The sequence below is a fragment of the Podarcis filfolensis genome, assembly GCF_964270895.1.
Source record: "Podarcis filfolensis genome assembly, chromosome: 9".
In the NCBI taxonomy this organism is placed as follows: domain Eukaryota; kingdom Metazoa; phylum Chordata; class Lepidosauria; order Squamata; family Lacertidae; genus Podarcis; species Podarcis filfolensis.
In genome coordinates, this window is record NC_139610.1 from 39,447,044 (window position 1) to 39,470,192 (window position 23,149).

The following is a 23,149-nucleotide window of genomic DNA, read 5'->3' on the forward strand; positions in this document are numbered from 1 at the left end:
GTTAGGTTTTGCAGAGCTACACATCAAGATACATGCGGCTGCTATAAAAAGCCAAAGAAACTCAATTGCAATTTTATTGTCCAGTTTGATAGATTTCCTGCCACCTTTGTAGCAGGGAAGCTGTTTGTCACTGTAGCCCTCTTCTCCAACAGCTACACTACGCTTTATAAGCAGCGATGGCTTTTGTGGCATAATTGCACTACATTGCTTTCTTTTGCTCTCAGGATTTAAAGGTGCGCTTAATCCTCTTAAAGCTAAAGTCCTTTGTGAAGCCTTTTATTTCATTTTATTTTAAACTGCTTCTTTCCCCCTTGCATCTTCGATACTATTATTATAAGACAGAATTTGGTTTAACCTGAGTTTTTCAGTAGCTGTGTTAACTGTGTTAAATTCTCTAATAGAACTTGATTTTACAATGAGCAGTTGCCATATTCATAATAAATATGTATTTTGGGGAGCCTTTAGTGGGTGGTTAATAATAAAGGATGGGCATATTACTGTTTAAAAACAAAAAGTAAAAATGGCAACTTCAGTGTATTTATGTTGTGATATTTACTTTGCTATAATCTATGCATTTATGAAGCAACCAAGTTAATATATATATATAGGAAATGTGTTTTTTTTAAATTGAGGGTTTTTAAATTTTTGATATATTTTTTAAAAAATTACTTCATTATGGCTGGTCATATGAAGTGTCTAATGGGTCATATTTGTAGACTTCAGCTGTATAGCAATTTGAATAATGTACCAGAGTATATTTAAAACACTGCTTCATGATAGTTTAATCTGCTTGTGTGATTTTTAACTTTTTCCCTATATGTACAGATTTCTTGGAAATTATCCTCCTCTGAAACAGCAAACAGGGATTTAAATTGACATAAATTAAAATATAAAATAATTTGGGTTTCACTATTTAATACTATGAATGTTCAGTAATATGCCAGTTAGTATCACTTTGTAGAACTGACGTCCATTAAATTAGGCTGAATTGTATAGTAGCTTACTTGACTTGCCCAGATGCAGACAAAATTCAAAAGAGAAGGTGAGCAAAAATGATTCGTTAGCTAAACTTGATTTATGGGGAATTATTACAGAGTTTAAAGTGCGAAAAGAGGTGGTTATATCACGCAATGGGCAGCTTTATCCCTGGATTTACCACAAAGGTCACAATGTTTCTGGGGACTGGGATTTCCACCCTCCTCATGGTATAACTAGAGGGATAGAGGTATCAGGACTAATCTTCCTATGTGTCTTCAGTTTTTAAAATGATAAGAACAGAACTTACATCCTTGAAAGCTACTCCTGGGTTAAACTTTGAGACAAAATTTAAGACATTGGAAAAACATAATAGAAGATTGGGGACAACACTGCAGTTCTAAACAGCTGCTCCAGTATCTCTTTATTCCAACTGCCTACTGTATTGTCAATGCACATAGGACACATATAACATGACGCAGTTCTGTGTTACCCTAATGTTGATCTGTGTGAATGGACCAGTTCAATCATAATAGTGAGGCAAACCATGGCTTATCACAAACTGGAAAGTATCCAGATTCCTGAGCTGAAGCATTCTTCTCCTGGTCCTCTGGTTATCGTGCCACCTGAGGTTAAGCAATGATTTGACATTCCATTACTTCCAAGTCCAGGCTTGTGGTTTCTCTCACACCAGACAAATCACGAGTTTGTTCTTGGTTTCATCTTTTGTTTATTTACATAGGTCCATACTCACTTTTTAGAGTAAAGGTGTGTTACAACTACATAAAATATCAGTACAGTACGATCACATCTTACATTGGGTTTCAATTCCAAGGGTTCCATGTATACATGAAAATTGTGTATACCCAAGGGGGTTAACTTGTGTAGTTTCAGCCAGCCTGCCTTGAACCATGTATGACTGAAATTGTGCAAGTTAAATGTCCGTAAGATGTGATTGTGCTGTATTAAAATCCTTTAAAAACAATTTAAAACAATTTATTTTTCGCCCTATAGGATGCACCTTTTCCCCTCCAAAAATGAAGGGGAAATGTGTGTGCATCCTATGGGGCGAATGCAGGCTTTCGCTGAAGCCTGGAGAGCGAGAGGGGTCAGTGCGCACCGACCCCTCTCGCTCTCCAGGCTTCGTGCACCTCTCTCTCCAGTGCTGGGCTCCCGCTGCTTGCAGAGAGTTGACTGCATGCTGAAGCCTGCGCGCGCTGAGCTCAGCGCGTCCAGGCTTTGCGGACCTCTCCACAAGCAGCGGAGCCCGGCGCTGGGCTCCCGCTGCTTGCGGAGAGTTGCCTGCACGCTGAAGCCTGCGCGCGGTGAGCTCAGCGCGTCCAGGCTTTGCGGACCTCTCTGCAAGCAGCGGGAGCACTCCCGCTGCTTGCGGAGAGTTGCCTGCACGCTGAAGCCTGCGCACGGTGAGCTCAGCGCGTCCAGGCTTCACGGACCTCTTTGCAAGCAGCGGGAGTGCTCCCGCTGCTTGCGGAGAGTTGCCTGTGCGCTGAGCTCAGCGCGTCCAGGCTTCGCGGACCTCTCAGCAAGCAGCGGGAGCCAGCGCTGGGCTCCCACGGCTTGCAGAGAGCTGCCTGTTTGGGGGCTGGGGTTGGGGGAAGCTTGGGCTTCCCCAGCCCCGTGCCTGGGGGGGAATATTTTTTCCCCCTTTATTTCCCCCCAAAAAACTAGGTGCGCCTTATGGGACGGTGCGTCCTATAGGGCGAAAAATACGGTATATCAGAAGAATAGCCTTTCCAGTGTATGATGAAAGCTATACAAAGAAGGTGCCAGACACACCTGTGGAATTGCAGTTCCAGCAGTTTTGAGAAGCATAGGAGCCTGCCCTCTTTCTTCCAGCATGAGCTGAGCAGAAGCCTGGACCCTGCCTGATAAATGAGTGAGCTGAAATAAGGGGAAACAAAATAATTCATTAACTGAAACAAGGAACCATAGCCCAAATCAGCAGGGAAATATGAGCATGCGAGATCTTAAAGAAAACTGTCAGTGTAAGGAACCACTTGATATGGAAGCTTCTTTACATCAGGTTGTATCCAACTAAATCCTTGCACATGCCAGCACAGCAGAATGTCCCCTCCCTCTCTTTATCCATGCCCTCCTCAAATCCACTATGAGATTCCCCTACTCCTGCAGAGCAGATTTTGGACTGGTGCAGGTGGTGGGAGCAAAAATTCCATTGTGCTTGTAGAAGTTGGTCTATGAGCGCGAAGATTTTGTTGGATGCAATTCTAAGTTGATTGAACATGAACAAAAAGTTTGAGACAAATCTTCTCATATGAATTTATCTGTTAAAGGATAAATAGTACACACAACCTCTATACCCAGATTTAACTCTTTCTTATGGTGAAATGAAATTACGGTATATTGGATGAATAGGATCAAGAGCACTGAGGAACATTGGCCTTGCCCACACATTTAGTAGAAAATGTATCTGGTTCACAACATTATGTGCTCCTATTCTAGGATTTGTTCACAAGTTGGCTTGCAATTGAATCCAGGATTTGCCCTCTGCCAATAGGAGCAGGCTTAATTCCTAATGACAGGTATCGCCAGGGTCTGGCAACATATTTAGATTTCCTCTTTATTGTGTCCCTTTATAATTGTCTATAACTGCCATTCACTACTATGGGGAAAGGAAATTGTGCTCAAATACAACAGTGTTGTGATGGGGCCTCATACCTATTCCCCACCCCGAGTGATACTCCAGAAGGCAATTAATTGCTGTCTTCTGAACTGAGCCACAGTGTTGAAGGAAGATGGCACTATGTTTCTGCTGCTCAGCTTGCACCAAAAAAACAAAGCTGAGGAATTGGATTCAGGATTGGGAGGAAAGGAGAGAGGAACGTAAAATTTCAAAAGAGGATCATAATCTATGGGATAGAGCACATGCTTTGTTGCCAGGTCCCAGGTTCAATCCTGCTAGGTAGCAGGTGAAATGAAACATGTCTACCTGAAATCTTGGTGGTTGTTGCCAATCAGAGTAGAAAATACAGAGCTAGATGGCGACATATGACAACAAGCTTTCTGCTTGTTCTGAGCATTCCTCTTCAAGGGCTAAAAGCCAGATTTGTTCCTGGATAATAGGACAGACCAGTCTCAACCAGAATCAGGTTTTCTTAATGGTCTCACTGTTGATGGCTATTTCTTCCCCATTTATTTAAGCCGCTCATCAACCTGTTAAAAAACCCTGCTTCCCCACACCTGCCCAGCCCCTCCTTCCTTTACCCCTGACCCATCCCCTCACTTGTTATCCCATAAGTCACCCAAACCTCCTGTCCTACTCCCTTCACCGCTGTCCCCTCATAGCTCTCTCCAATCCCCAACTCCTTTTAAAAGAGCGGGGAGATAGAGAGCTATTTGGCAAAATGACTCTCTGAAGTATTTCCCCATCTCTGTTAAACAGCTTGCTTGACCCCCCTGCCACCTTTAGTGCTCGCTTAGTCACCTGCCTACCTTCCATTCTGTTGTCACGTTGGAGTTGGTGTGACTGCTTGTTGATGGCCACACAAGCTATGGTGTGATGACAACCTTATATTTTTATGTATATAGAAAGATATATTTCCACCCTGCTTTCCCACTGAAGTGCTCAAGGTGGATTGCAAAACCTTTCTTTTGTATTTCTTACTTGAAGCACCACAACCCTTGTGTATTTCAAGTAGCCAACACCCATTTCCTTTCATCTACCTTACCTGTTTATTCTACTTTCTTTTCAAGCTTCAATATAATCTTTATCCTGTAGATCAGTGGTGCAGAACCTCTAGCCACTGGACCTTTCCATTTGGCTCACAAGACCATTTTCGCCAAGTCCTGCTCACTAGTCTTACACCTAATATCATATATAAAGCAGGTGTGGGGCAGATAAAGACATAGGTGGGCTGAAAGGCTTGCAGGCACCATGCGCAAAGCACTACATACCTGACTTTGCAAGCCCTGGCAATTAGTGCAAGCACCTGGCTTTGCAGTCCCTGATGATCTATGCATGGGACTTCACCAGACCTGATGATCAGCTTATTGTAGGATCTTGCAGAGTGCTGTGCACTGGACTTTGCAATAACTAACAAGTCAGCTGATTGCCAGCACTGATGAAGTCCTGTTCATGGTGCTCTGCATGCCCTGTGAGGCTTTGCAAACCTTGGCTTAGTTCAGCATGGCATGGCACTAAAAAAGGTAGGGGCAGGAGCAAAGTTTCTCTATGGGAGACCACAAGTTTGCACAGTTCCAGGAAACCAGAGTTTGGCTTACTATGATGTAGAAACCAAGCTGCTGTGTGCCCTCAAACCATAGTTTTAAAAATTAGTTATAGTACTGTGCTATAACTATGGGATTTAATTTCTAAACAGTAACCTATGCAAAGCAGTAAATATAGTATAATAATAGGAACATATTAGGAACATTTGGCATGATGGATTAACAATATTTAACTGGGTTCTGACTTTCCCATATAGGTAAGTTGAAGTACAAGGCAATGGTTCATATGACAGGGTCACAGTGCACCAGTACACACAACTTGTGCATGTGCTGCCCATACATGCAACCAAAGAAAATATGAAGGACTGTGGGGAAATTATCTGTCTTCTTAAAATGGGCTCATTTGCTTCTGAGGGCCATGATTTGCTTTATAACACTTGGAAAAAATATTACCCACCAACAATGTAATTCACACCTTAAATACGTCACAATATGGTATGAGTCATAATAGCTAATCTTGTCAATTAAAACATTTTAATGCAATATAAAAAAAGTAACTTCATTTGTGTTTTGACAGTTAAGCTAAATGGCTTGGACTTAATACAGTCTTTTGATCTGTGTTGTAAGAAGCTTGCCAGTATGGGGGCCAAATGATTTGTTATGCTGGGGAAGGTGCCAGAATGTGCAAAGGCTTTTGTGTGTACAGTACCTCTGTTCCTCTTTGACGGATTCATTTCCCTGGGATTGATATCAGCAGGTATTGGTGCCTCCAGTCAAAGTTGATTTGTTTTCTGAATGGTGTAGAGAGTTTCCAGGCCTGAACTGTTAGCGTTGCTCCTAGGAGGGTGGAAAAACAAGTCAATAAAGCTCTCATTAGGATAAAAAATAGCAACATTTGCTGGAATTATGAATAGCTTATTGATGGAGTTTAGCAGCACAGGAGCTAATTTCCAGTAAACCTTGTTACATACAAAAAAAGGTGTTCTGTTGCTTGGCTGAACAACCAGCCTCCCTTTCTTCTTGAGTCTTGACCTCATTGTATATATGCGATATAAGCATAAGATATGGGGAATAACAAATGTGAAATCTTAATAAATAGCTACTTTTTGATCAATGTGCACTGTAGTTCTAATACAGAATATGTCACCATAACCTTTTTGTACAGTGCATTCTAATCTTCATGTCTAGCAATTAGTGAATGTTGAATGTCAAATTAACTTAAAATTAATGGCAGAAGGGAATGTTGTATTTATTAGCTTGCAACTGTCTTTAACTAGTAGTGCATAGAGGAGCTTTCCAAATGTTGCAAATGGCTATGGATTAGGCATCAAATGATGGTGAAGATTAATGAATGGCCTTTTAGCTTGCTAATTTAAAGCAATATTTGGTAATTAATTGTGAATTACCAGCTTCACAGTAGCAAACATCTAGAGGGAGATATAAAAAGGCCAGATACAGGTAAATGTGAAACTCTCTTGGCTAACATTACAACTTTTAGATTGTTTCTGCAAGTTTAAAAACTTGTTAAAGATTTGTTAAGACAGAAGTTTTTTGTGTGAACTAGAGCCTACTGAAGTAGGGGCACCTACTTGAGGTGAAAGCTGGTCCATGAAAGCTTATGCCACAATACGAGTTTGTTAGGGCAAATACAGGAAAAACATGACTCTCTGAAATTTTGTATCTGTGGCAATTCATAGAGAAAACTAAAGGTACTTGACCTTGGAGGTTTACTGGCAACTCAAGTCAACTTTCCAGTAGCTGTGTGTGGAGCACTTCACAAGCCTTTTCATCAGTGGCTTATGTCAGCCCTCTAGATATTACTGGATTACAACTCCCAAGAACCTCAGTCAGCATGGCCAGTAGTCAGGAATGGTGGGAGTTAACAACATCTGGACCGGGCCACATTTCCCCATTCTTGATGTAGGTTCTTTACTAACCATACTATGAACCCCTATTTTAATATAGGTAAAGCATAAGCTCTGCATACAAATGGTCCTTCGTTCACTCCCCTGGAACCTCAGAGTGTGGCTGGAAAAGGCTCTGGCTTGAAACCTCAGAGAGCTGCTGCCAATCAGTGTAAACCCTAAGAAACAAGCTATGGTTCATGGGTAGAATACCTGGCATCTCAAATGGCAGGGCAGGGAATATGAGCTCTCAAGAATCACTTCCAGGGGCTCTGTCCTGCCCAACATTCCACGCATTTCCCAGCCCTTATTATTCTTGCCCAAGATCACAAGCAAGTGAGGCTTTCCCAAGCAGACCCTTGAGATCCTATCAGCCTTTTGTGTCTTCTCCTTTAGCTGTTCATTGCATTACAGAAGCTCCAAGAATGTCTAGAAGAGCCTCATAGACAACAGTCACTTTTTAACTATAAACTGCATGTGTGCAAATAGACAGGCAAAATTATAACAAGATGATTCACAGTCTAAGCAATGAAATAAGTCGGAGAAGTTGATTTGTGGAACCTCTACAAGTCAGGGTAGACATTCCAATGTTCTGACTTTGTATAAGGCAGCCTATCTGAGAATATCTGGGTCTCCCCCCCCCCCCAATTTATCATGAGTTAGTAAACTACATCCTGTCTTGAGAGCTTTTAATTGAAAAATGAATATATATGTTTGTGTCTCTGTGTGTACATGCGCGCGCGCACACACACCTCTCAAAGCCAGATTTTAATCTAATTAGTGATGGACTATTGTTCTTTTTGTATCCTTTTGTTATGTATAGTGCATTCTGAAGGGGGGAATCTTACATGCTATATATTTTGCAATGGAATTTGTGGTTTTATAAAAAAGAAAATATTCTGACACTTTTTCTGCTACTTCTTATTATTCTGTACACTAGGCAGGCACGCTCTTTCTTATAAGCACCAAGTGAAGAATATGTAATGTGTTACTGAATGAAAAGGTGTCCATGAATATCCTTGACAAAGCTTACTGTTCTGAGACTAGTTTGCCTAAGGGAATATTTAATGCTGTAGATACTAAGTTAGCTGATGGAAAAACTCTGCAGGGCTTAGGGCATCTCTTTGGGAAATGAATCTTAAAAACCTGAGCTATAAATCTTTCAACTCATCACACCTTTGTCGGAATGAATGAAAAATATATTGCTGACATAGAAAAGATAGAGTGAACTAAATGGAAGAGTATGAATGCATGATAGGAACTAGAAGCAAAATACTGATTTGCTTTCGTTTAACAAACAGCCTTTGCCTTATGTTCAATCAGGGGTGTGTGTATCTACCTAAGAGATTTTACTTTACTTTCACCCCATCTATTTTCTCTGATGTTGGTGATTGAATATGCAATATGAATAACTCAAATTTTTCTCAGGGGAATTATTCATACTACATTGACATTATCATGTCTCCAGCATGTCACCTGAATTGTTACTGTAGTGTTATATATAGCACAAAAATAACAAATTCGTAAAAAAATACATGTGTGCTTGGTTGAATTTAAGAAAAATACCTTTCTGCTTTAGTATATTCTGAGTACAAGCATCTAATTCTTCTATTTTAATAAGTTATCCACTTACAGTATATACCTCTGTTGTGAGAAATTCAGTGAGTTCAATTCCCGATGTACAGGCACCTCCCCATTTGCGCACAATCGCTGACGTGTGTGCCGTTTTTGGCACCGCAAGGGGGGGGGGCTTACACACATCCGCTGCTGCACATGGTGCTTTGGAACGTAACCCCTGTGTAAATGGGGAGTTGCCTGTCGTTATCATTTAAAGTCCCTTAACCGCCTTTAATGTAGTCACTTGCCTGGTTTGCCATGTAACTGTATGTTGGTGAGTGAGTGGCCCAGAACAACCCTCTGTACCTTACTCATCTCTTCTTTGCTCCTTTGCTATAAAGAAACCAAATAGGATGCCCGAGGATGCCCTCTCCTCTGTATCCAGCACAGAAATGCATTTCTCTGCCAGCTTCCAGCAGGCTATTAACTTTAGTGGACTGATTTACAAGGCTTCCTTTGGCCACCTAAATAGTGTCAATTGTTTAAGATCACATCTATAGTAAGGAGCCTGCGGATTGTACAGGGATTGTACAGGGTTCCACAGTATGGAATACTACCTGGCAGTTTCCATGTTGTTTATGTGATCTCTAGTGTGTATGCAGTGTGGGTTTGCTGAGATATAATGGCAGGGCAGCCCAGTTCTCCCTTTCCATGTGATTGTAACTACAGTCATACTTTGGATCCGGAACGCCTTGATACTCGAACGTTTTGGTTCCCGAATGCTGCAAACCCGGAAGTGAGTGTTCCTGCAGCTAATCGGAAACTGCACTTTGGTTTCCGAACGTTTTGGAAGTCAAATGGACTTCCGGAACGGATTCCGTTCAACTTCCAAGGTACGACTGTATGCAATTTAAATGACTGTGTTTATGTGTAAAGGTTGTCTTGAATATTGAAATGGGTTCTAGATTAAAACTCTGTGTAAATAAAATATCAAAAAGTCAATAACATTTTATGATACAATCTGTATTAATACTATAAGGGTCAGCAGTTGGTTATCTTGCATTATGTGGTGATAATTACATATATTTAAGATCACTCTGGGACGCGGGTGGCCCTGTGGGTTAAACCACAGAGCCTAGGACTTGCCGATCAGAAGGTCGGCGGTTCGAATCCCTGCAACGGGGTGAGCTCCCATTGCTCAGTCCCTGCTCCTGTCAACCTAGCAGTTCGAAAGAACGTCAAAGTGCAAGTAGATAAATAGGTACCGCTCTGGCGGGAAGGTAAATGGCGTTTCCGTGCGCTGCTCTGGTTCGCCAGAAGCGGCTTAATCATGCTGGCCACATGACCTGGAAGCTGTACGCTGGCTTCCTCGGCCAATAAAGTGAGATGAGCGCCGCAACCCCAGAGTCGGCCACGACTGGACCTAATGGTCAGGGGTCTCTTTACCTTTACCTAAGATCACTCTGCAAAGTTGTAGACCTATCCATTTGGGGGGGGGGCTTTATAAAAGAATTTGTAGGCTACGTTATAAGTTTTAAACATTTACAGAATTGAAATCATTCTTTTCAAAGGTAACTTTTGAAATACACAAGGAGACCCTTTCTCAAATGTTAAGGGAATATCAAGAAAAAGGAGATGAAGACTCTGGTGCTGGTCCATCAACTCTAATTAGAAGTATCTCAGGAACCAGCAGGGAGGCTGAAGTTACAGGAAGACAGCAGCATCTGGAAACAAAAGAAGCTGGTACTTCTGCCAATGATGTTGGGAATGGTAAAGTAGAAAACAGTACTCTGAACGCTGAAGGTAGACCACCTGATTTTGAAAAACAAGCTAACTCGGAAATGAATGAAGAAAAGCAAACAGAAGGAGAAAATGGTTGGAGAACTCCTGATCTAAGTAAAGCACCTTGCTTGGAACTTCCCCTAAAGGCTGAAGCAATAAAGCAAGATTCAGAAGCTGCTTCTGAAACCACTGAAGCAAATCATGAGGAAGAGACAGTAGCTGCCATTGCACAATCCCCTTCACAAAATGTTGAAGGAGACACACTTGAAAGCCCAGAAATATTAGAAAAACTAACACCAGAAGTGGAGGAGGAGGAGGAAGAAGATTTTGTTGATTTAAAAGAGGAGAGCAGCCTACCTTTTACCTCAGAGGAAAGTGCTCCTAAACTCAGTAAAGATCATACCTTGTCTGAAAGCCAGGTAGCACCAGCAGTACAGCAGAATACTGCTACACTGGAAGAACCAGTTTCAGTTGCTTTAGAACCCAAAGTTGCTGATGCATCTGTGGAAACAGGACAAGGGTCAGATGCTTTGCCAGAAACCAGTGCTTCTGAAATTAGTGATACGAAAGCTCAACCAAATGCAGATACTACACAGAAGGCAGATGAGCACAATACTGATAACCTTCAAACCAAAACAACGGTAGATGATATGCAGCCACATATTTCAGAAACAGTGGTGGTTTCAGACAAGAAAATAGCAAAGCTTGACGTTTCCAGTGTGGCATCAGATACTGAAAGATTAGAGTTAAAGTCCAGCACTAGCCTGGAAGTAAATCAACCTCTTCATTCCCTCCCTGAGGTAGGTTCTGTACCTCAGTTACTTCATCTAAAAATGTTAAATATATTGCAGGATTTAAAGGTGTTTGATCAATTTACGTAACTTTTTTTTAAAAAAAGACCACAGTTCTCTTCTTAGTAGGTATGTATTTCATAATGATGACCAACACTTAGCTGAAAAAGGGTTGGTCTACTCCTATAGAGCTGTAAAAATAAATTTGATTATTGGCTACAAATATTGAGAACAAAGTGTCACGTCAGAGTCTCTACATAACATCATTTTTAATCAGTTAAACAAGAATTGGCGTAAGATGTGCATCACTCTCTCATCATACTTTTAGCATCCAGGTCAGTGATGCTTACTGATTTAATATTTAAATAGTGATGGACTTAAGTGCTTCCCTCCTGCAGAGACATCTTCCAATGGAAAACCATCATCCTACACCATACTTCCTCAAAGGAGGGAGATCACAGTCAGCAGCAATATATTCACCCTATGTGGTAAGGTGTAGCAGCTGCTGCTTATTCTTGTCTTGGCTGGCAGAAATGGTGGTACAATTGCTCTGTAGTGTGTAGAATCGTTATAAACTAGTTGCCATTTTTGACTTATTGAATGTAGTTCCCACTTTGTAGAATTAGTTAGACATAATTTTACATTTTAGAGCTATACAAACTTTTTAGGTCTGAGGTCTTCTGGAGTATTTCAATTTGAACTTTTAACATAATGTTTACATATATTTTATTTGTATAGACATCAAGACAGCAAGATGCAGCAGGCCAAGGCACAGGAGCTGCCTCAGATGGACAGAGAAGGGACTCTAGGTCTACCATGTTTCGTATTCCTGAATTCCGATGGTCACAAATGCATCAACGCTTACTCACAGACCTACTGTTTTCAATAGAAACAGATGTACAGATGTGGAGAAGGTAATGTGCTTTCTCTGAAATCTTAGGCATTAGATTCCTCAGCATAATGATCTCTGCTAATTATAGAAATAGGGCAGACTGTGGGTGGCGCTGTGGTGTAAACCATTGAGCCTTGGGCTTGCTGATGGGAAGTAGATAAATAGGTACTGCTTTGGTGGGAAGGTAAACGGTGTTTCCGTGCGCTGCTCTGGTTTTGCCAGAAGGACAGACTGAGGGTGGCGCTGTGGTGTAAACCACTGAGCCTTGGGCTTGCCGATTGGAAGGTTGGGTGCAAGTAGATAAATACCGTATTTTTCGCTCTATTGGACGCAGTTTTTCCCCTCCAAAAATTGAGGGGAAATGTGTGTGCGTCCTATGGAGAGAATGCAGGCTTGTGCCATAGCCGCGCGCAACCCCTCCAGCAGGGAGAGGCTGCACGGGGCTATGGCTTCTTTAGCTCCACGCGGCCTCTCCCAGCAGGGAGAGATTGCGTGGGGCTAAAGAGGAAGCCAAAGCAGCGAGCGGGATCCATCCCGCTCGCTGCCTTGGCTTGTGTCATAGCTGCGCGCAACCCCTCCGGCAGGGAGAGGTTGTGCGCAGCCTGTACGCTGCTCTTTGGGGCGGGGGGGGGGAGATTTTTTAATTGATTTTCCCGTCTAAAAACTAGGTGCGCCCTATGGTCCGGTGCGCCCTATGGGGCGAAAAATACGGTAGGTACTGCTCTGGCGGGAAGGTAAACAGTGTTTCCGTGTGCTGCTCTGGTTTCGCCAGAAGCGGCTTAGTCATGCTGGCCACATGACCCGGAAGAACTGTCTGTGGACAAATGTCGGCTCCCTCGGCCAGTAAAGTGAGATGAGCGCCGCAACCCCAGAGTCGTTTGTGACTGGACTTAACTGTCAGTGGTCCTTTTCCTTTTTTTTTTTTAACATTTTGAATGGTTAAACTGTAAAATAAAACTGCAGAGAATATTAGTAAACTCTTATTTATATGCATGTCCCAGTCATGTGGGCTGTGAACAGATATTAGTTGATTGATCACTTGACTTTTAATTTATTATATTTAAATAAATGTGCATATTACAGTCTTCTGAAGTGTAGATTACCCCATCTCAGTGCTGCAGGTGCTTTGCTTAGTTGAATTTTGCCTTCTATGCAACCTTCGTAAATGCAGGAACTTCAACTTCACAAGCTGTCTTGCAAGGAGAAAGGAATCCTATTACTTAGGATGTGGGTGTGAGCATGTTTTTTTTGGGGGGGGGTTTGAGGATTAATGCTACTCCCCCCTCCACAGTTTATCGAACATAGTAGCACTTAAGCTGCTGCTGTTTTCTTCCTTGCTCTGTTAAAAATAATATTGAATGTTGGTTTGAGCTGTTACTCCAAGGATGATCAGAGTCAGCCCAGGATCTGTCCCATGCTGCATGAAGGGTGCTGTTTAAATGGTGCCATCTATAATATTTGGGAAGGGGGAAATTGTGTGCTATAGACTCTGGGAGCATAATTGTATAATCTCACCTTGTCTGTTGTCCCATTATTTAAATATAAGCCAATGTTTGGTAAGATATAAAATGTGTAGTTTTTTTTGTACTAGAATATACAATATAGGTGTTGTGAGGAAGGGATGATAGAGGCCAATGCCATGCTAATGCTAATGTGTTTAAGTTGTTGAAACAGGATTTTTTAAAAAAATGTTTTATATCTTTACAATCGTTTTTTTGCTTAAAAAGGGAAGTTTGTGAGTTCTTCGTAAGATACTAGTTTCCTCTTAAGAGACTTGAGTTCAGATCTAGTTTATATCTCAAGGGAAACTTCTTTGATGATTTATACAGTGTCTTTTGCTGCAGTAGATAATCAGACTTCATAATAATAAATAATTATTCACCACACACTTAGACACAGTTGCCAGTCTGTGTTCTGGAGAGGATTAGAAGCATAAGGAAAGGGCATTTTCAGGTCAAGAAGAAGGTGCATTGACAGTTTAGGATCCTGGTGTGTAGTTCCTGGCTATAGGATAGATTTCTGCCGGTATATGACTAAAAAATAATGACAAATAAATACTTCATAAAAGTGCAACCGAAACTGCATGAATCCTGCATTTTTATACTGTGTTTTTCATTTTGATCAGCCACTCTGCCAAGACTGTGATGGACTTCGTCAATAGCAGTGATAATGTCATCTTTGTACATAACACAATTCATCTCATCTCTCAAGTGATGGATAATATGATTATGGCTTGTGGTGGCATATTACCTTTGCTTTCTGCTGCTACATCTGCTACCGTAAGAAATTCACTTTCTAATGTAGAAGTGGTGACTTGTGGGAGGATGCTTCACCATGTGCTTTGAATTATAGTACACTGACTGCTATGTTCAGACTGAGCTAAGAATGAGGAAGGGGAGCTGGTCTGTGGAGCAGCACAGGGCAACCTGGCTGTGTGGTGTTGACTGCAATCTACTCCTCTATGGTACTGGACAAGATGGCTTAGTAAGATCATCTCCATCTGGTCCAATTTTAACCTATTTAGTGGTCAGTACCACCACCACCCTGCCAATTTGCTGCTATGCCTTCACTGCTGCCCTTCACTCTTTTGCTTAGTGTTCTGGTGCTGCTTACTGTCTGCACAGCTGTTGGGTGCTCATGTCTGTTCAAGGAAGGAATTTTGGTCTGGAGTACCAGCCAGTAATTGGTGGCCTGTCCCCCCCACCCCCACCCCCACCCCAATGTTTCCCTCCTTTTGTGAAAGTGCTACTTTTGTTGTTACAACAACCATTTTTGCTTTGGTCAGAGACTATACCTTAGAGGGGAGATGGTTTGGGGCACCTCAGAATTACCCTAGTGGACCTCTTAGGAGGTCCCAGAGGTTTGGGAACCCTGACTAAGCTAGTAGCTTGCATAGTTCTGCCATCCCTGGGAAAGAGCCTCTCTTTATTTCTACCCTATCTTTTCAGAGAAAGTTGGGTGCATTTGGCTTAGCTCACATGTAATGCTAAACTACAGTTCAGATCAGAGTGAATCTCGCTGGCTCCTTTCATGGCAAGCTATAATTTACCATTACATCCGAACAGAAAACCCGTGTCTGTTGGATGTAATGGTGCTTGCCTTGCGCTTTCCTTTCAAACCAAAATTGCAAACCATGTGTTCCCAATGTCATGATTTGAACCATTGTGTTTAATTTCCTATTTCTTACTTTTGTCTCCACATTCAGATTACTAGCCCCCCCATCCCCTACCCCTCACCCCCCCACCCCCAAAAAAGACAGGCCTCCACTTGAGGTAAAGGACGAACTCTTCATTTTAAAATAATTCTGCCTTGATCCTCTGGGGGTCAGTGACTAAACAAGTGGTTGTTTTCAAGCTTGTGTTAATTGGATTTATCCACTCCTCATATCCCCACCTTATTAGATTCCTGGTCAAGTGACATGAGAAATTTCAAGAGGCCACTTCCAATATCAACACACCCCAAGTAATAGTGATGATGCCTAATTAATGCATAGAAGTAAAAGCTGTTCTTTAATGTTCCACTATGCAGCATGAATTGGAAAACATTGAGCCAACTCAAGGACTATCCATAGAAGCTTCTGTAGCATTCCTCCAAAGATTAATTAGCCTTGTGGATGTGTTAATATTTGCAAGCTCCCTTGGATTTACAGAAATTGAGTCGGAGAAAAATATGTCATCTGGTGGAATTTTACGACAGTGTCTTCGGCTTGGTAAGCAGATAACTGCTAAGCATTAAAATACATTTTGCTGAGTAGGGTTTTTATGAGAACTCATTCTGAGTGCTACCTGAGGTAGACTCAGATTTAGTATGAAATAATATAAAACTTCCTAAGAATAATGAGATTTTTTTTAAGGCTAGAATTAGACTGAAGGGATAGCTCAGTCGGAAGGCATGAGACTCTTAAGGTTGGGATCATGGGCTCAAGTCCATGTTGGGCAAAAAGAAGGGACCACTAGTGTCATCTAGTCCAGCCCCCTGCAATGCAGGAAACTTGCCCAACATGGGATTCGAATTCACAACCCTGAGATTAAAGTCATGCTCTACCAACTGAGCTATCCCCAGCATAAGTAAGATTGGTTGAACTTTCATTTGTTTGCCTTCAGATCATTTCCTGTGACTAAGGACAATTTAGGTGGAAGTTAAGTCATCCTAAGAGTTTGCATGCATTTGAGGCTGATATCTTTAAGAATGGAGCAATCTAACAGCAACAACAAAAGAAATAAGGATGAATAAACTTTGATCCTAAACCTTTGTACTAATATACCTGGCTTAGATTAATTTTGCAACTAATAACCTGACTTTCATTGTGTAGCTGATATTGTAAAAAATGCCTAAATCTAGTTCTTGAGATACTGGCTTAGAGTAGAGACATCTCATGCTACCCTTACAGTATCATTATATAGTAACATATATTGGATGGACCCAGAGTTGCCCTTCTGTGAATGGAAGGATTCCTTCAATTTGTAAATGGGACTGAGCGCCACCAGAGGCTCCTGTTGGAGGAAAAATGCAGGAACATTGTTTTTCCTGGTTTCCCCCATTTCTTCTGCTGTCTGCCATGCTGCTTGCTGCTCACAATGTTCTACAGTTTTTTCAGGAGGCTGCTGGGCGGGGGGGATAATGGGATATTGCTTTTTGCCGCCCTCTAGCAAGAGTTATCCTGTGACCAGATCTCTGTCTATGGGAGGCATGGCCAAACCTGGCCCTCCAGATGTTTTGGGAGTACAATTCCCATCATCCCTGACCACTGGTCCTGTTAGCTAGGGATGATGGGAGTTGTAGTCCCAAAACCTCTGGAGGCCAAGTTTGGCCATGCCTGGCCTATGGGGAAGTCTGGATCCAACCCAATGTAGGTGAATTTACAGCCTTGTGAAACTTTTCATCACCCCACAAGTAACAAAACAATGTCAGAATTTTTTAATGTAATATTTCTTAAATTTTTTTGGATTTTTGAATAGAAGCAAACAGAACTGTACTCATTATGAGCTGTAGCTTCTCTCTTCCCCCCCTCAAAAAAGGGTTTGTTTATATATTAGTACTGGAAAAATTGAAACTTATCTTTCTGCAGCAGTAGGCATGCAGATTCAGCAGTGTTTATACTTTGGACTTGCTATGTATCCTTTCATTTCAGTGTGTGCTGTGGCAGTCAGAAATTGCTTGGAATGTCAGCAGCAACAGGCACTAATGAAGCCTAGCGGAGAAAATGTTAAGTGTCAGAAAACAGTACAAAGCCTGATAGCAGCAGGAAGGTCTGGAGCAAAGGCAAGTATCTTCTGACATTAAACGTAGGCAGATGTTGATACTGTTATCTCTGTGACCTGATGGATAAGTCTCTGGAGCTTTCTTATGGCACTGTAGTCATTACAGAGAAAAAGAGGGCATTTGAATAACATGAGCATTTATTTTAAGTTGTATATACAAGTTGTTTAACTTACGAATGCAGTTGCTTGGGAGGGGGGATGTGAAGGGGGAGAGCAAAGAACAAAAGATCTGTCCTCAATGTTTCTAGATTCCTTGCCCAGTTTTCTTTATTTGGTACAATCTTGAGTATCTGTCGTTGTACTTGATTTGTGTGTAACGCCAGTCCCTAGGGGCCCCTCCAGACTGATGGGATTTTTTTGTGGGCGTTTCTGCAACATGTCATTGATGCCGTAATGGTGCATTAGTGGTGGATTTATACTGGAACATCCACACATCATTCCACTTTATTAGGTGTCCTGCAATTCTTTCCCAGTGTTATTGCATTATTGCCATCTGGAGAAGGCAGTCTTGCTCTATAGTACAAAACAACACCCCCCGCAAAAAAAAATATATTTGTGGTATAAAAAGTTACAGGATAACAGAAGGAAGTTGTGAGACATAAACAAATTAGAAACGAAGCAACATGTCCACCTTGAAACATTTGCAATCACAAACTATTGAAATCATGATTGTATGTGACCAGCCCAAGTACTGTCCTCGTTAGCACAAATAATCGTGATTGCACAACTAAAAAGGAAGTCTGGAGGGACCCTCGGTAATGGTGGTTTTGTAATGTTGTGGAAATGGTAGCTTTGGGCCATCCTTTGTGCTTATCAAAACAAAATAATATACAAACTCTTTTATTCTAAACAGAGCCCAGTTGATATTGTGACTGGAGGGATTTCTCCAATAAGGGATATTGACAGACTCCTACAGGATATGGATATTAACCGACTGCGAGCAGTGGTATTCAGAGATATAGTGAGTTAGCAATTTTCTCCTACTTACTGTGTTCTTTTTTTACAGCCTGATTTTCTGAGCCAATGTCCTTATGCAGTTTCCTGTGGTGTTAAAATCTAATGGAGTGTCTAAGAGAATCATAAAACTCTGTGGGAATAGCAGACCAAGAATTTGGGGTCAGGATGAAAGGCTTAAGTTTTCCATAAACTGCTGTCCCTGCAGGTGGTTTCAACTTCATATATACTGTGTCCTTTCCCTAGTTCATGGAATGTGAATTTTCCAGTGTATTGTTCTTATTCTTGAGGATAGCATGTGTAATCTGTCCATACTCCATTCCCAATTCTAGATTGTTAAATTACTTGACTCAAAATTTGCTTCCAGGGTAAATGCTGGTTCTTGCTTGTAGCGCTACACCATTTTATATCGTTGGAGCATTTGGAAAAACGGGAGTGTGGATCAGCCTTCTGGTCAGATCCCAATAATATGACCTGGATAAAAGGGTGGAACAGTCTTGCTGAGGGAGGATGAACCTGTTTAACAGTCTCCCAGGTGGAAGACTGAACAACCTGGGGATATGATGGGCACTTAGTTATAGGAATAAATTATCATGAATTTAATTTTTTTAAGGGATTTCATGAAGGGCTGATTTAGACTTGAATATCATAATAAAAGGCTCAGATGATGAGGTTTCATGGGTTATCCTGGATCATCAGTTAAGGGTTAAAACAATGTCACAAGGTTGTCTCTGTCAATCAAATCTTATTTTTAATAAGATGATCATAGCAAAGAAAAAAAGATTACTTGGTTTGATCACAACAGGATATGTTGTTGGGTGGAATCCATTCATTCCTGAGGACTGATTGATAGCTGCATCATATGTTGTCTATGTTAGATACTGCATTAAGTTCTGGGATTTGATTTTAAATATAACCAATTCCTGCATAACTGGCATGAACTGGGATCAGTTCTGGCTTCACCATAAGGTGAATGACACTTATTCCTCAGAGGAAAGCCAAATCACACATATTGTTCTGAGACATGTGCAGAGTTCTAGTTAAATAGAGTTTCTCAGTAACTACAACTAACAATAATTTAAACATCTAGTTTGCTTTTTTCTATCTTTATTTCTTACAATATTTTTGATATGTTAGACCAGGGTTCCTCAACTTGATGACCTCTAGAACTTGCTGGACTACAGCATCCAGCCAGCAGGGCCAATGATCATGGATGATAGGCATTGTAATCCAACAACATTTGAAGGTACCATGTTGGGTAAACTCAGTGAGATAAGAATGTGAGGGCGATCTGGCTGCGACATCTGTCACCCCATTGATCGCCAGGGTTGATTCGGCTGAACTGGCTGGCTGGGCGGATGCCCCCTTCCTCCCTCACCGCTCCATGTGCGTCCCTCCCGAAGCTGCGCGCTCGGTGGAAGAGGACGACCATCCCAGGTAGAAGGAGTGTACCGTTCTTCGGTCAAGGGTATACGATAGCTGCATTCCCCTGCTAGAACCTCCAAACAGTGAGATAATCTCCTTTATGAAGTAGGGTCTGGATTTATTGCAGAATGTGGCAGAAGAACTTAAGCACTCAACAGATGATCACAGTTTTGGTTGGTCCATTGAGTTGTTTTTAAAACTCAGTGCAAGCAGAAAGCTAGCACAATATGGGGAAGACTGGGGTAGAATTTTTCTCTTTTGTGTACTTGTTTCTTAATGCGAGAAATTCCATGTATGCAAAAGGGAGAGCTGAAGTAAACAGTTTATGCTACTAGCTCAGAATCCTTCTTCCTGAATACGCCTATGTAGATCAAGCTTTGACTGCTAGTAATTAAGAGGTTTTACTGCTGTCAAATGATGATTATTTATACATAACCTACAATGACATTGTAACTGCTTCTAGTGCTTCACTTAAAGAAATAAGTTTGTAGCAGGTGATAGCATAATATTTGGAATAGAATGGAATTTGATAGGCTGTATTCATTTATTTTTACAGGAGGATAGCAAACAGGCACAATTCTTGGCTTTGGCAGTAGTATATTTCATCTCCGTCCTCATGGTATCAAAATATAGAGACATATTGGAACCTCAGGATGAGCGTAGGCGGCCTCAGTCTGTTCAGTCACTCAAGCCTGCAACAACAGGTTAGTGACAATTCAGGCTTTTAAGACTACTGTAGATTCTATTCAAACTATATGTATATGTAAATATTCTGAAATGTGTACTTGTTCATGTGCTCTGTGAAAGTGGTTCTGATGAGAACATAAAGATCCAACAGATGTACACCTCATGGAATGTGTGCATGTGTGTGTGTTTGTTTTTTAAAAGTACAGAATCAAAACACTTACTAGATTTAATATATTGTTTTTGAAAATTGATGTAAGAAGTTTCCTCTAATTACTACTTTTAAATACAGAATTTGTTCCCAAGTATCCCTCAGGGCTAGTTAACTATTAGGCAGAATTTATTTTTCATAGATGCTTTTGTTAGCTGCCCAGAACATTAATTTTTAATATTTTTGTTGGCGTTCCTTGTGATGATAATACTGTGTTAGTGGTAAACTTCCAATAGGATTCTTCATCTTTAAAAATTCCTTTTATACATGACTTGGTTTAGCACATTTCCATTTTTGATGGGGAAAGTATGGCAGAATATTAACAAAACGCTTCCTTCCCCCAGTCATTTCAGTCATAATGGATCAGTGATGGAATGATAACAATATATTGACTGCTGAATTGATAAAAATACTTATATTCACATTTTGGCGCTTTGGGCCAAAATGGAGGACAGTTTGGTGTGGAGGTGCTTCCAAATGCAAATGGCTAAAAGGCCATATCAGCATACTTACATATTTTACTGAATTGTGTTTTCTGCTGTTTTATTCTGTTATTTTGGCATGTCTGCCCACCCATACCCTTCCATCCCTGCATGTGCCCAAGTGAGTGTGTGAATGCTCCTCTTAAGGGCTCCGACACACAACACATGCTGATACCTCCTGCTTCATTGGTGTGACTAGCACAACAGGCGTCCCCTTGATTTTGAGTAAATGTGGTTGGAATGAAAGTGTAAACCAGGGTCAGCAAACTTTTTCAGCAGGGGGCCGGTCCACCGTCCCTCAGACCTTGTGGGGGGCTGGACTATATTTTTTTGGGGGGGGGGAATGAACGAATTCCTATGCCCCACAAATAACCCAGAGATGCATTTTAAATAAAAGCACACATTCTACTCATGTAAAAACATGCTGATTCCTGGTCCGTCCGTGGGCCGGATTGAGAAGGCGATTGGGCCGCATACGGCCCCTGGGCCTTAGGTTGCCTAACCCTGGTGTAAACTACTGTTTCTCTCTGTGGTATCTCCTTTTTTGAAACCTCTTTTCATTATAAACTGACGTTTGTTGAGAAACGTATTGCTGGAATTTTATATTTATTAATACTGTACTTTTAAATAATAAAAGTTTCCGGGCTCCTTAACGTAAACTTCCGATGACAATTTCCTTCTGCGTATCTTTCAAGATGCAGGAAACCCACCCGCAGCTACTACCGCCGTGGCTCCCCTACCTGCCGAGGAGTTGGAAAGTGTTGCGTCTGTGCAAAGAAGAGATTCGGGTATTGAGGAGGAAGCACATTCCGGATTAGACCACAGTTCTGAAGCTGCTACAGAAGCAGAAACACAAAGCGTCATTGCAGGCCCAGATGCAATCAGTGAAGTACTGTGTACGCTTTCTTCAGAAGTCAATAAATCTCAAGAAAGCAGAAGTGAAGCGCAGACTGAGATGGACACTAAAACTGCATCCTCTGTGCAAACGGCAAAAAATGTCAATGTGAAAGATATCCTAAGAAGTTTGGTCAGTGCTCCTGCAGATGGGGCCACAGTTGACCCGGCAGTTCTTCCACCAGCTTTTATTGGACTCCTTGGGGACGGTGCTGCCGAACAGCCTGTACAGTTTCGATCCTTTGACAGGTAAGAAACGTTGCATTTTAAATCTATTTTACTTAAAACTGTGAACAACGTGACGTTTTTTTTAAAAAAATAATCTGGTGTTGTGATAGCAGCATAAACACTGTTTGGGACTGTTTGCTTCAGAGTCTCTGCAAATAATTTTACACAATTCTGTAGAAAAAAGTATTTGACGTAACAATGCAGATAATTCTAAACTAAAACAATATGTCAGACATTTTCAGGGGATTGATTTCATTTTAGCATCCAATTTTACTTAACATTACACTTAAGTTAAAGGGACCCCTGACCATTAGGTCCAGTCGTGACCGACTCTATGGCCCCCAGCCTCCATTTAGTTCAAGATTGCATCATGGTATAGCCATCCCATACAGCGTAATCAGTTTTGTACCACATGCCTTATCCTGCAGCTGTCTGTGTCTCCCTTACATAATGTCCGGTCCTCAGTATCAATGATACTCACTTCTTTATATTCATAGCCCTTTGCCAAATCATCTCTTGATCTAGCTGTGCCAGCAAGTGCTCAGTTTAATGTAGCAAAGACCGAATGAAGTCAGTGACTGTAGACTCAAAAATACATTTATGAATGATGTCTTGCTCTTATTTTTTCCATTCTATGGTCACAAGTTACAACCTTTTACTCTTAAGATTTATTTTAATACACTATGCGCTTGTTAAGTGTAACATGGATCTTCTTAAGATCCTGAATCCAAAACATTTTATAGATTAGAGAAGGTAATCAAGACATTTGTGGGTACAGAACACCTATTTAAAAATGTGAACAGCTAAAAAAACCTGCAGCTATCAGTTTTAAAGTCATCCAGTCTTGATGCTGTAAATTTGGTGGGAAAACATGTTTTCTTTCAGATGACATCTAAGGGTCTG

General features: G+C 41.3%; 1 protein-coding gene across 4 annotated transcripts in view; it reads left to right on the plus strand.

Annotated features, from left to right (window-relative positions):
- The window catches only part of LRBA (LPS responsive beige-like anchor protein), a 354,335-nt gene that overhangs the window by 61,793 nt on the left and 269,393 nt on the right, over positions 1–23,149 (plus strand). For all 4 annotated transcript variants that reach the window (XM_083630908.1, XM_083630910.1, XM_083630909.1 and 1 more), the window contains exons 23-30: positions 10,214–11,224; positions 11,954–12,129; positions 14,233–14,386; positions 15,636–15,816; positions 17,239–17,369; positions 18,222–18,329; positions 20,304–20,451; positions 21,820–22,267. In XM_083630908.1, the coding sequence (XP_083487034.1) occupies positions 10,214–11,224; positions 11,954–12,129; positions 14,233–14,386; positions 15,636–15,816; positions 17,239–17,369; positions 18,222–18,329; positions 20,304–20,451; positions 21,820–22,267 (2,357 nt within the window). The remainder of the gene's footprint in view (positions 1–10,213; positions 11,225–11,953; positions 12,130–14,232; positions 14,387–15,635; positions 15,817–17,238; positions 17,370–18,221; positions 18,330–20,303; positions 20,452–21,819; positions 22,268–23,149) is intronic.